This window comes from Arvicanthis niloticus, chromosome 21 (assembly GCF_011762505.2).
Source record: "Arvicanthis niloticus isolate mArvNil1 chromosome 21, mArvNil1.pat.X, whole genome shotgun sequence".
Classification (NCBI taxonomy): domain Eukaryota; kingdom Metazoa; phylum Chordata; class Mammalia; order Rodentia; family Muridae; genus Arvicanthis; species Arvicanthis niloticus.
The window spans coordinates 19,654,302-19,667,974 of NC_047678.1; the positions used below are offsets into that span (position 1 = coordinate 19,654,302).

At 38.9% G+C, this 13,673-nt stretch overlaps 1 protein-coding gene across 9 annotated transcripts in view; it reads left to right on the top strand.

Moving 5' to 3' along the window:
* Positions 1-9,157, top strand: part of Cep70 (centrosomal protein 70) — a 47,325-nt gene extending 38,168 nt beyond the window's left edge. For 7 of the 9 annotated variants that reach the window (XM_076917756.1, XM_076917755.1, XM_076917759.1 and 4 more), the window contains 5 exons: positions 3,752-3,898; positions 4,002-4,170; positions 5,305-5,419; positions 6,161-6,240; positions 7,737-7,946. In XM_076917756.1, coding sequence (XP_076773871.1) covers positions 3,752-3,898; positions 4,002-4,170; positions 5,305-5,419; positions 6,161-6,240; positions 7,737-7,798 — 573 coding nt within the window. In that variant the 3' untranslated portion in view covers positions 7,799-7,946. Of the gene's footprint in view, positions 1-3,751; positions 3,899-4,001; positions 4,171-5,304; positions 5,420-6,160; positions 6,241-7,736 lie in introns of all 9 variants that reach the window. The other 2 variants (XM_034484629.2, XM_076917753.1) reach the window with 2 other exon arrangements.
* The last annotated feature ends 4,516 nt before the right edge of the window (positions 9,158-13,673 follow it).

The following is a 13,673-nucleotide window of genomic DNA, read 5'->3' on the forward strand; positions in this document are numbered from 1 at the left end:
GCTTGCCTCCTCCAAAATTCTGCCACAGAAAATGTTTAGAGTTTCTCTCATTGAGAATTTATAGTGGATTCATCTTTGTACTTCTGACCCCTTCCATCTTCTGCATCTCCTCCTGCACATTTCCTGACCTTTGCATATGCTCACATCAACATCTTATCCTTTCTTTCATCTTAATGGGGAATATTTTTACAATCTTCATATTTTATTTTTTTCTCGGAATGGATTTTATATCTGTTTATTTAATCTCTAGAGAAGTTGATTGTTTGTTAACAAGCAACTAGGAAATTATATATATTCACATTTGATTTATAGATCATATTTCTATATTGTATAACTTGAGCTTATTATATTTTTATTAGTTTATTGGGAAGTGATTTGCTCTAAATTTAATAAATAATATTGCATTTGTGCCTTTTAAATGTTGGATTGTTTTAGTAACCTATATTATACAAAATTCTACTATGGCTAATAAAGATATGATTCAGTGACAACATTTGTCAACATTTTGTCCTATTACCTAATGACACTTGCTAAGAGTAAGTGACCTCTTTAGGAACAGAAAGCTGTATTTGTTATTATGTGCCTCAAAGCTCTTCATGATACAAACCAATCTATATTACCCAGAATAATTATAGTCCCAGACCACTAGAGGGTTTTTGTTTGTTTGTTTGCTTGCTTGCCTTTTGTCTTTATTTTTTGTTTGTTTGTTTTTGTTTTTGTGTATAGCTCTGGCTATTCTGGAACTTGCTTTTTAGACCAGGCTGGCCTCATTCACAGAGATCCACCTGCCTCTTGAATGTTGGGATTAAAAGCATGCATTACCACACCTGGCTTGAGTTTTTTAACTTATAAAATCATATCTGTATACAACCTGTGAAAGAATCTTGGCACTCAGCTTAACTTTTATTTCCTTTTTTCTCCTTAGGGTTTAGACAGAGCCATACAATAAGCATTTTTGGTCAAATGACAATGCTGGATTAATACACTATTTTATATGCCTGAGTTTGTTTCCCAGAAAAGGGTGGAGTGGAGATGGCTTGTGGACACTGTGGCATGTCCCACTCAGTGCTTGGCCAAAAGCCCACTGTAGAGATTACAGTGCTAACTCTGCCTTCCTCCTTTTCAGAAGAGTTAGAATAGAAACAGCCCTTGCCTTTTCAACAGAAGGGAAAAACCAGATGAGAAAGGAGACAAAGGGAGGAGCCAAATTTATAGATAGTGTTATTTTTCTATATGTGAGATGGGAAAGTACTGCAAACCTATGAACATGAAACTCAGACTAACTGGACAGACAAAACATGCTAAAACATGAACTTTTAAATAGCTATGCAGTATATTATTAGACAAAACAAATGCAATAAAGATGGACACCTGTGGTACAGTACAGGTGGATGATGTGGGTGACTTGTACTCCAAGTCTGGTAGAGAGGACATCACTCTGGTCATAGTCCCAAGCAAGGCGTGGCAAGAGCGCTGCATTCTGCCTACTGGATAGTTTTTTGAATAGGAGGCAAGAAATTAGCTTTACAGTTAGATTATTGTAAGGACGCTTGAGGCAATTGGCTAGAATTAGTTACTTCTGCCACTGAAGTAGCTCACTGCCTTTAGTAGTGCTTCTAACATGTACAGTAAGATTCGGGATCCAACTTAGCACATGAAGTTGGATGAGGCTTCACTCATGGAGAGTTCAGCATTTTGTCCTATTACCGGAAGACACTTGTTAAGACTATGTGACCTCCTTGGGAAACAGAAAGTTGTATTTGTTTTTATATGCCTCAAAGCTCTTTATGATACAAGAGTGCTCAATTAACATTTATCTATAGTATCCAGAATAACTACAGTCTTGGACTACTAGAGGGCCTTTGAGGCCTCATATGGAGAGTTCTTTTATAATGTAGCAACTTTGTAGTTTGGGATAGGTATCTCCCAAGAGAATATTTTCCTTGGGGTCTAATGTGACCTAAAAGAGAAGGATGTGTTTGAGAGATGAGTAGAAAAGAGAAATGTGGCAATGCATGCTATAGAATCCTCTATGTCTGCATATTTAGTTTCTGAGACAGGCCTCGTTATGCTAGCCTGGCCAGCCTGGAACTCTTACACAGACAAAGCTGACCTTGAATTCACAGAAGTCCACCTGCTTCTGCCTCCCAGTGCTGAGATTAAAGGCACGTGTCACAAAGTCTGCTCTTATATGTTTCATTTTAATTAACATGTAGCCATACATATATGTAAGGGACAGGTTGATATTTTAATACAGTGAATAGTGATCAGTGTTGAGAACATCAAAATTCCCAGCCATTTAAAAATAGTTAATTTTTGTGAGCCTTGGTTACCCTAGTTTGGTATAGAACATTACAAATTATTTCTCTTATTCAGCTGCATCTGTGTCTGTTAATTATCCTGTCTCCATTCCTTCTGACTCAACCCTATTCAGGCTTTGGTAACTACTATAAGACTAATGTTTAAAATGTTTACCTATGAGTAAGAACATCTGGTATTTGTGTCTGTTTTATTTCACTTAACAGTGTCTTCTAGTTCTATTCACGTTGTAGTAAATGACAAATGCCATTATTTTTGTGGCTGATATTCCATTGTATGAATACGAATGTATTTGTGCACACAAACATGCTTTTTTTTTTTTTTTTTTAGCCATTGCCATTCATCTATCAGTGGACACTTACATTGATCCCATGTCTTGGCAATTCTTAATAGTGTTTCAGTAAACATGTGTGAGCTAGCATGTCTCTTTGATATCGTCTCATCTTATTTGGATATGTATACACTACCGTTATTGTTAGGCTGTGTGGCAGCTTTACTTTTAGGTTTTTTGAGGAAGCTCTTTATACTGTTTTACATGATGCCTGTACTAATTTAAACTGCAATCAATAATAAATGCAGAGGATTCTCAAAAGAAGTCAGTCATACATGGCCATTGTATTATTTCATTTATATAAAATGCCAAGAAAAGGGAAATTTATAGCATCAGGAAGAGGATTAGTAGTAGTTATAGAGGCTGGAGGAGAACGGAAAGGACTGTGAGTGGGTGTGGGATTTCTTTTTTTTATTTTTATTCTTTAAATTTCTTACATGTATGAACATTTTGCCTCCATGTATGTATGTTTGTGCACCAGTGATAGTCTGGTTCTTGTGAAGGTCAGAAGAGGGCATTAGATCCTCTAGAACTAGAGTTATGAATGGTCATGAACCATCATGTGGGTGTTGGGAACTGAACCTGGCTCCTTTTGTAAGACCAACAAGTGCTCTTACTACTAAGCATTTCTCCAGCTCTGGGTATGGGCGTTCTTCTTAGAAGACGGGTAAGTTCTGCACTTATACAGCGACAAGATGAAAATCATCAAATTGTATACTTAGTAAAGGTGAATATTTTGATATGTAAGTTTCATTTTAAAATTGCTACAAAAATATTTAAAACCTAGGCTAGAAATATGGCTCAGTGGTAAAATATTTGTTTTGTGTATGTGAGGGAGGGCCTGGGCTATCTCTTATTATTATTATTATCTTTCTATTATTATCCAGCACTGATAAGATAATTAAAAAACCAATATAACTACTTAAATAACATTATTACTTAGAACATCCAGGCTTGTTTTAAATTGGCAATGGTATTAAAAAATACTGATAGTGGTTATATAGCTATGTGTTTTTAGGCCCCATGCTTACTATGTTATTAGTGTTACTATATAATCTATTCTATAACCAATAATGCCATGTAGTTTCTTTTGTTGTAAAGGATTTGTATAAGTCCTTAAAAATACTGTCTGCAGAACTGGTACCTTGGCATAGTTCAAAGAAACCAGTTGAAAATGAAGGTGTCAAAGTAGAAGATCTATTGTTTATGGTAGATACCATTTTGGAAGAAGTTGAAAACCAGAAAGAGGTAACATTTGATAATTACATAATTGTTCTCATTTTAAAGATTTATATTAACTACTTAATATTATTTCAACTTCTAAACTACCCTTTTCACCTTCTTTATATAGACCAACAGCATGCCAGACTCTCAAACTTTGCAAGCTATTGTTTCTCACTTCCAAAAGCTATTTGACGTGCAGTCTTTAAATGGGGTCTATCCCCGAATGAATGAAGTGTATACCAGGCTTGGAGAAATGAACAACGCTGTAAGAAACCTTCAGGAGCTCTTAGAATTAGGTGATGGCACTTTGTCATTTGGGGCATTGATTTAAGAATTATTCCTAATAAATTAACAAAAAATAGGTTTGGTATTTAGTTGGGTTTAGGGTTGCTCTGGGTTTTGGGTTGTTTTGAATTGTTTGAGGGGGGGATTTGAGTTTGGAGGGTTGAGGTTGGGGTTGGTTTGGGTTGCTTGGCTTGGTTTGGTTTGCTTTGGTTTGGTTTGATACACCAAAAACAAACAGGGTAAGAGCTACAGCTCAGCTGGAGGATGCTAGCCTAGCATTCGTGAACTCTGGGGTTGATTCTCAGTACTGAATAAACAGGACATGGTGGTGCACATACAGAATCCAAGGTGGTGAACATCCTCAGGAGATGGAGGCAGGAGGATTAGAAGTTCAGGGTCACAGGCTGCAGAGCTGCCTCACTGGTTAAGAGCCCTTGCTGTGAACTTGTAAGGACTGAAGTTCATGTCTCAGCACCCGACAACAATCCTGACATGCCCCAAATCTCTGTAACTCCAGCTCCAAGGACTCCAACACTCTTTTGTGGTTTCCATGTGTGCAAAAGCGTGTGTGTGTGTGTGTACATGTAAACACTCATACACACTTGCATATAAATCCTTTTTTTAAAGTTCAGCTCAGGATCATTTTTTGATACATAACAACTCCAGGCCAGCCTGGGATTCATGAGACCCTTCTTAAAATGACCACTCCCAGGGCTGCGAAATGGCTCAGTGGATAAGAACATATTCTCTGCAATCATGAATACCAGAGTTATAATCCCAAGCTGGATATCTCACAAATATCTCTTACCCAGCTGTGAGGAGAATGGAGACAGAATTGTTGAGCTGAGCCAAGAAAATGTGAATTCCAGGCTCAAGGAGATAGCGTGCCTAAAGAAATAGCAAAGGGGATAGAGGAAGACACCTGATGCTTTCTTCTGGCCTCTGCCTTTTCAGAGGTTCACACATCACAAACATGCATGTAGATTCACACAGATACACAAACATGTAAACTAATAAAAATAAATTATAATCTCTTCTGCCACTTAAATAAAATGAGTATAACTGAAGCAGCGGATGTTAGATGAATGTAATGATTTTGGAAATTCTTTAAAATTATGTTTTCTGTTTTTATTCCTCTTTTGCAGACAGTTCATCGTCATTGTGTGTGGTGGTCAGCACAGTTGGGAAATTGTGTAAGATGGTTAACGAGGATGTGAATGAGCAGGTTAAACAAGTCTTGGGACCTGAGGATCTACAAAGGTATTTGTTAGAAATGTATCCAGATTGAAGAAGTGGTGAAAAATAAAGGTTCCAATGCTTTCCAGGTCCCTTACCTTCCATGTTTGCAGTGACAGGGCCCCGGATCCTGGGACTCTGTGTAGATCAGGGTGGCCCTGAACTAAAAAAGATCTACCTGCCTCTGCCTCCAGAGTGCTGCCATCAAAGGCGTGCCACGTGTACTCAAGATAAAAACTGCTGGGCCTGTAAGCTCTCACAGGGCTGCTGGGAACTCCAGCAGAACTCACCCTCAGGGCAAGTTATACATGGAGAAATGAAAATATTTAAAACCAATTCTTGAGCTGGATTACAATCTATAATTTATTTCTAGGACACTAGCAAAACTACTTAATAATTACTAGTCATACATTTTTTTGTTTAGAAGAGAAATATTAAGGATTTTTAAAAGACTAGGCACCACCAATATAAAAAACCTGATATTTAAAAAAATACATTATGGGAGTGTGTGTGTGTGTGTGTGTGTGTGTGTGTGTGTGTACATCATTATCTATATATTCTGCATGTTTTCCAGTAAGAACCCTTATATAATCTGGCAGTTGAGTTTTTTTCATATTTAATGTTTCTCTCTTGGTCTCTCCCCTCCTTTTGTTGTTCTACTGACCACTGGTACTTAATGTTTAATTGCATACTGAGTTGAGAAGCCTATTTTTAGCAAATGTTCTAAAGATGGTACTTTTTGTAAACTACTTATGTTTTAAACAGCATTATCAACAAATTGGAAGAGCATGAGGAATTTTTTCCAGCGTTTCAAGCTTTTGCTAATGATCTTCTTGAAATCTTAGGTGAGTATTAAGGTCAGTTCTAGTTGAGGAACTAGCAACACAATAGATGCAAATAGTCAAGGAACAAGCAAGACAATAAACACAAATAGTCAAAGAACAAGCAAGGCAATAAACAGTTCCGTGAATACTCCCGTGATCACTGTGGTATAAAAGCAAAAAGATGAGGGGATGGGATGGTGGGGAGGTTTCTAGGGAGGGGAAATGGGATGACATCTGAAATGTAAATACATAAAATATCCAATAAAATGTTTTTTAAATTAAAAAAAAGAAATCTTAGGTGAGATGTCTGTTGATGTGCCTGACTCTTTTTTCAGAAGGTGTTGGTGGATTTGAAGGGTGTTCCTTAGACACTGGGTTCATGTCTTACTTTAGGTCTTTGGAAAGTATTAACTGCTTTGCAGGAAGACTTGGTTAGGATCAATTCACAGAATAGAAAACCAGCCTATAAAGAGATTAAAAACTATTTTTCCTTTTCTTTTAAAATATTTTATATGTGTATAGGTATTTGCCTGCATGAATGTATGGGCAGTGTGCAGGCAGGTGCCTGTGGAGGCCAGAAGAGGTGGTCTGATACCCTGGAACTAGAGTTATAGTCAGTTAACTATTCTTGGTGCTGGGAACTGACCCAGGTCCTCTTATAAGCAGCAGGTGCTTTTAACTGCTGGCTCGTCTCTTTAGCCTTCTGGGACTATCTTGTTTTGGAAACTTCTCGTAGGAAATGGCATTATTCTGTGAGACTCTGGGTTCTATCATTGTTTATAAAAACACGACAAAACAAAGTAAGTTAGAAAAATGTAGACCTTGCTGCTTGGAGCCTTCCAATAGGGATGATATCTGGCTAAGGGAAAGTACTTGCTTCCTCAGAGAACAAGAGCTTTAGAAAGTGAATTCTGGCTTAGAGTCACTGAAATCTGATATCTTGAAGACAAATCAATCTCAGAAAGAACCTGCTGAAGAACCTGAACAGCTTTGTCTGGAAATCCAAACCAGGATAAGCTGTGTTTCTGAAGCTTGTTCTAAGGTGTCACACACCTCTTACTGGACAAATCTCCCCAAAGAAGGGCTGAGAACACTCCACTATGAGACTAAAAGAATCAAGAAGGACCACTAACTGTGTTCATTAAGGAGAAGTCAATTCCTGATTCTTCAGATGGGGACTCAGAAAAGAGATGCATGTTGAGATCCATGTTGGCTTACTTGTGTAGCTGTACAGAGACTTAAAGAGAGACCAAGGTATCATAAACACAGCCAACTGGTTGTGTTAATAGGTCTGTGTCTGATAAGGTTAATGCCTGGTCAAAGGGGCTGCCACACATACCCTGTGAAGTACCTGTGGGAATCTGCAGCCTGTCTGGGAGAGAACCCTGTGTACAAGACCATTTACTGCTATTGCTGCCCTTGCATTTGAAGTTTGCTTCTGTGTAGAGCTTCTCATTTCTATGAGCTTTTCACTAGAAACATTACTGTCTTTATAATTCTTATTTTTTCTATTACAGAAATCGATGACTTGGACGCCATTGTACCTGCAGTAAAGAAATTAAAAATACTTTCATACTGAAAACAAATCACATCAATTTTACTGTGTAAATGGAATTCTTAACATTTTAAGTATGTTTAAAGGTCTGATCCTGAGACAAGGTTATAAAATATATCAGCTCTCAGAATTCATCCTCTCACCATTGGGTCATTCTCAATCCATATAATTTTTATTTTTGATTATTTAGTAAAATGTAGCTGTTAAGTTATTAACATAGTAAATTAATTTTAGATTCCTGAATCATTTCCTAGGCAATGTTTGAGTGCTCTAAAATGTAAGGAAGAGATTGTAACAAAAGAGACTCACAGAGACATTGCAAATTATAGAACACTGTAGTTAACTTCAAGGTTTAATGACCCTTTGGTCAGTTGCTTTCTAAGGCCAACCAATAGGAAGCCTCTGTTTTCCAGGCCAGGACTAATGGGAATATTCTATTAAGATAAACTTACAGCTGTTGCCCCGTGAAAGCAAGAAGAGAAGGCTTTATCTTTATATTAAGATAGGAAGTTAGTCATGGAGTGAAATAGTTGGTTAGGTAGAAGTCTTTCTGTGTCTTTATTTGCAATACTATGTAATACACTTTTATAAAGAAATAAGATCACAAATAAAGTTTTTGTAAAGAGTTCCCAAACGTAAGTGTCCTTAGTGACTTACTTGTATCGCTAACAAATAGAGCCATGTTCTCTCCCTAGCTGAGACTCCCTTGGGCATTATTCCTAACTGCGTGTGACTGAGGAGTCCGGTTCTTACTGCTCTCTGCTTGTTCTCTAGTCTCAATATTCAGTCTGCTGGCGGGTGGTGTTCTCATCACACCCATGACTATGAGCTACTTCAGGCTACCCCATGTTCCTTTTTTAAAAATGCCACTCTTACTGGTTGGTATATAAATTATGTTAAGCGTTTCCAGGAAGCAGCATGGTAGTGTGGACAGTGCCAATGAGCAGGGGTCCAGACTCCTAGGAGTTAGACTTGAACAACATAAAATAATACCTTAGGTTCCTTCTTTAAAGTCTTTTGCTTTGTCACCTTGTAGTTAAATTTCTAAACAGTAACCCAGTGGTTCTCAACCTTTCCAATGCTCTGACTTTTGATACAGTCCCTCATGGTGTGCTGACCCCAACCATAAAATTATTTTCATTGCTATTTCACAACTGTAATTTTGCTACTATTATGAATTGTAATGTAAATATCTGTGTTTTCTGATGGTCTTAGGTGACTCCTGTGAAAGGTTTATTCAAGCCCCCAAAAGGGCCATGACCCACAGATTGAGAAACTGCTATAACCCATATTCTGTAGAATGTTTTGACAGAGTTGTTTTAAAAGACATTTGGTTATTTATTCTGAATTGATTAAATTGCTCTCAAGAAATTTTTGTGAGAATTGGAAGTCTTTCTAAAACTTTTTATATGATTTAATTTTATTATTTTTTAAGTGTGTGTGTGTGTCTGTGTGTGTGTGTCTGTGTGTGTATGTCTGTCTGTCTGTCTGTGTATGCACATCATGTGTGATTGCAGGTACTCATGGAGTCCAGAAACGGGTGCTGGATTCCCTGGAGCTGAAGTTGCCTGCAGCTGTGAACAACCCAATGTGAGTACTATGAACCGAACTGAACTCTGGTCCTCTGCAAGAGCACTGAGTATCCTGCTGGCCCAAGGTTGGAAATCTTGACAGTGTGCATTTGTGTGTGTGTGTGTGTGTGTGTGTGTGTATGCACATGTTTGAGATGGGTTGTCCTGTATTCCAGGTTGGCTTTTGAATTCACTAGCCAAAGCTAACTTTGAACTGCTGAACCTTTCCCACCACCTTCAAGTGATAACATTGGAGGCATGTGCCACCATCAATATTTGAGAAAAAAAAAAAAAAAGAAATGCAACTAAAAGATAATAAAGGGGATTAGAGAGAAGGCTCGGCGGGTCGAGAATGCTTATTCTTGTAGAGGTTCCTAGTTTGGCGCCCATGTAAGTACCCATGTTGGGTGGCTCACAACTGTCTGTACCTCCAGCTCTAAGGGGATCCTCCTGCCTCAGGCCTCTGTAGGTACCTGTACTCATATAAGAAAAATCTTTGTAATTAATCTTTGATGAATAAAAGACTATATTAATCAAAATTTTAGCGGCTAGTTTTAATCTCATAGGTAACTCTTAGTTTAAAACAAGTTCTCAAATCCTTTTCCAGAGGACGGGAGTGTTTTGGAGATGCTTCAGGGGCCATTAAGGACTGCCACACTAATAGAAATAGTTTTAGACTCTTGCTATCCTGTCTTCTTTTATCTAATTTTAGTTGTTTAAAAGTACTGCAGTTGTTTCTGATTTATATATAGAACTATGTCAATATAAGCATTTGAAAACACACCTTTGAAAATAATTTTGATATATAGTTAATAAACTATACACAAAGTGTAAAATGTAAGAAGTTCTGGTGCATATCTATGTTTGCAGCGCTGTGGTGGTTTGAATTGAGAATATCTGCCATAGGCTTAGCTATTTGAACACTTGGAACCCCCTCTCCCCCCATTGGTGTCATTGGGGAGGCTATGGAACCTTTGGGAGGTGGAACCATACTGGAGGAAGTGCATCACTAGCAGGCTTTGAGTGTTTATAATCATTCTCTCTGCTTGTGCTTGTATTTTATGATGTGAGCTCACAACAGCCTGCTTCCTGCCACCACAACTGCTGCTGGCTGCTGGGCTTCCCTACCATGAGGACTCGGTGCTGGAACTGTAAGCCCAAATAAACTTTCTTCTGTGGTCGCCTTGGTTATAGGTTTTATCACAGCAACAGAATATAGCATTTTGCCATGAAGACTCTAGAATTTGTTCGACTTTATGATTTTAGATGAATTTTAATTTCTTTTTTATATTATTTTAAAAGTTGAATCTCTATTATTAGTATACTTTGCTATTGTGTTGTTGATACCTATATTCCTACCTTTTTTTTTGTCTGCTTGATTTGTCAGTTTCCAGGAGACACTAAAATCTATATAAATTTGCCGAATTTTATTCTATTTATTTTGAGCCCATTTTCTAAGCACATATAAATATAATTGATGTATTATCCTAATATTCCTCTTTACTGCTACTCATGTTCACTGGCTTGAATGTAATTTTTTATTATATTATTATTTATCACTATTAGTACAGTTTTGGTTGAGGCAGTACCTCACTATGTAGCCCTGATTGGTTTGCAACTCATAGAGATCCACCTGCAGCTGTCTCTTGAGTGCTGGGATTAAAGGCATGCACTACCCTTCCTGGCTTTGTTCATTTTTAAATTACTCTTTCAAGTTTGTGTTGCACGTGCACACACATGTGCCACACATGCTTGTGGAGATCAGGGGACAGCTCACTGTAGTCAGGTCTCTCCTTCCCCTGTGTGGGTTCTGGGGACTGAGCTTAGCCTTTACCAACTAAGCCATCTCGCTGCCTGATATCTTAATAGCAACTATTTATTTTTGTACTAACTTTTAAAATATGTATAAATTATAAATACCAAATGTAATTAAATGGTTATAAAGTAAACACCTATGTAACAACCAAGAACAACCAAGCTCTAGCACACGCCTGGCTATCTCACACCTCCTAAGCTCCTAGAGGTCACTAGCATCCTTTTATGACAGTCGCTTCTGATTTCAAGAGCATGCCTGAAGCAATATATTGGCCTGTTTTTAAAAAAATGTAATTATAGAATCTGTGATAGGTTCATATTCCTTTTGTTCGGTGTTGGGGTTGAGCTATACATCCATGTTTGCTCTGTCTAGGCCATTTGTCTTCATTGCCATAGAGTCTTGTCCCCCTTGCTGTGCTGAAGATTTGCAGTTGAGTGCTTTCCAGATCTTGGCTGTGGTGAACTGTGTTACTGGGGCATATAACCTTATACACATGTGCACGTCTTCTAACATATTTATCCCAAACCGAAATTGCTAGACCTCAGAGGCAATTGCTTCTGTGTACATAGAAAACAAACCAGTATCTGCTCTGAACTCTGTACAGCTCCACAATCACGACTACATGCTTTCTTGTTCCATTTTCTTGTTCTTGTCAGTATGAAGACGGGAACTCCCTGAACTGGGTTAATCAATGAGATACATGCAGTTTAAGAGGGTTTGTGTGTGTGTGTGTGTGTGTGTGTGTGTGTGCGTGTGTAAATAATTTGCTTTAAAAGCTAATGATAAGACAAAGGCACACATACTCAGAGAAATGCCTGGTACCTTTGCCATAAGGGAAATTGCTGTTCATTCTAGCCCAGGCCCTCTGCCCTTTGGACTAACCAGCCTCTTCTTTCATGTCATCAGAAAATGATTCAGTTTCTGAGTGCTGAGGAGGAGGGAGTGACTGGGGAGCTTCCTGTGAGTACTGAGTGAATGGTTTACTTTTTAAAATTCCCTTGAAAAAATAGTTGAGACAAACCAAGTAGTGTACTGTGTGGACCCAACCCTGTTGACTTACCCTAACAGTCCTCCAAGGAAGAAAGAGCAGAGATGCTAGCAGTGCAGGAGGGCCTCTCCACTTCCTTCCACAGTTAGGATCTGGCTTCTCTCGTGTACTGCATTGGCCTTGGAGGCTGCAGTGACTCCAGGGCCAGGCTGAAGAATAGCACAGAGTTCTTAGTGGACATCTGGCCAGGGCCTAATTTAAGAATGAGGCTCAAGAAATCCTGAAGATCAGCAGGAGAGGCATCTGGGATGGCTCTCTTCTGACCACTGGTCCCCAGGAACCCAGAACCAAATGTGATGTATTATGGAACTCTGGGTATCCTGGGAGATTCTCCTGCTGGCATCTATCCTACTCTGATGTCATAGACCTTTCCATCCATCAGTACAGAGTAGGTGATCTTGAGGCCCAACATGGTTTACTACCCCAAAGTCTCCTGCCTCATCAGGATACAGTTTATTAGCTTGGCACAGTGTCCAGCACTCTTAAGTGCCTGGTGCATTTCAGACCTCCAAAGCTTTCCTTGATATCAGCTATGCATCTCAGTAGTCACTGCCTTCTTGAGGTCCTTACACCTCAATTCAGTCACTGGCCATTCCAGCACATTCTCTACCATTCATTTTAATCTCAGGCTTTCTGCCTTTCAGGTAACTGACAGTGTCCTAAGCTGCCCACAAAATCCTGACAAGCTTTGCAGTCCAGGATGATGTTTACCAGGATGAGCCGTCACTGCCAGCTGTCTGTAGATAGGCCTTTGCTGTCTATAGTGTTTGCTGCTGTAGCTTCAGTCCCCAGCAAAGGAGGAGCATTCATCCTCAGGAACCCCAGCCATGATCAAGAATCAAGCCATTTATTCTTCTAGCTATATAAGCTATATAAGTTATAGCGCGTATGTGCTTATATGTGCTTTATATAAGCTGTAGCTTCTATGTGCTGCACCCTGCTGATTAGTTTCTTGACCCAAAGCAACCTCAGCCAGCCACACTGAGCTAATCTTACAGCTTGCTGACTCTCAGCAGAGTTAAGCAGTGTTGCAGGGCTGAAGAATCCAGCCCAACTAGTCAATCCATTTCACCAGAACCCACCAACTGAGCTATAGACAGCCCCAAAAAGAGAATCAGAGGCAGGAGCAGAAAAGCACCCACTGCCTAAGAAAATTGGTGAGGAGCCTTGCCGCATACTAAAAGTTCCTATTCAGAAATTGGAGTATCATCTAGGTCCAGCTGCTCCAATTCCATGTCTAGACCCTTACTGAAAGTCAGAAAACTCCTTTCAGTATCATGCATATATACATACATACATACATATACATACATAATGTGATCACCAGACACCTCTCTGTCCACCCTGACAGTTCCTCTTGCTCCCCACAGCCCCAGGCCTCTGCACTTAGCTGCCTGATTTGATTTTCAGCCTAGCTGATGTCAAACCAGAACCTGAAATGTCTGTGTCTTTGCTCCTATGTAT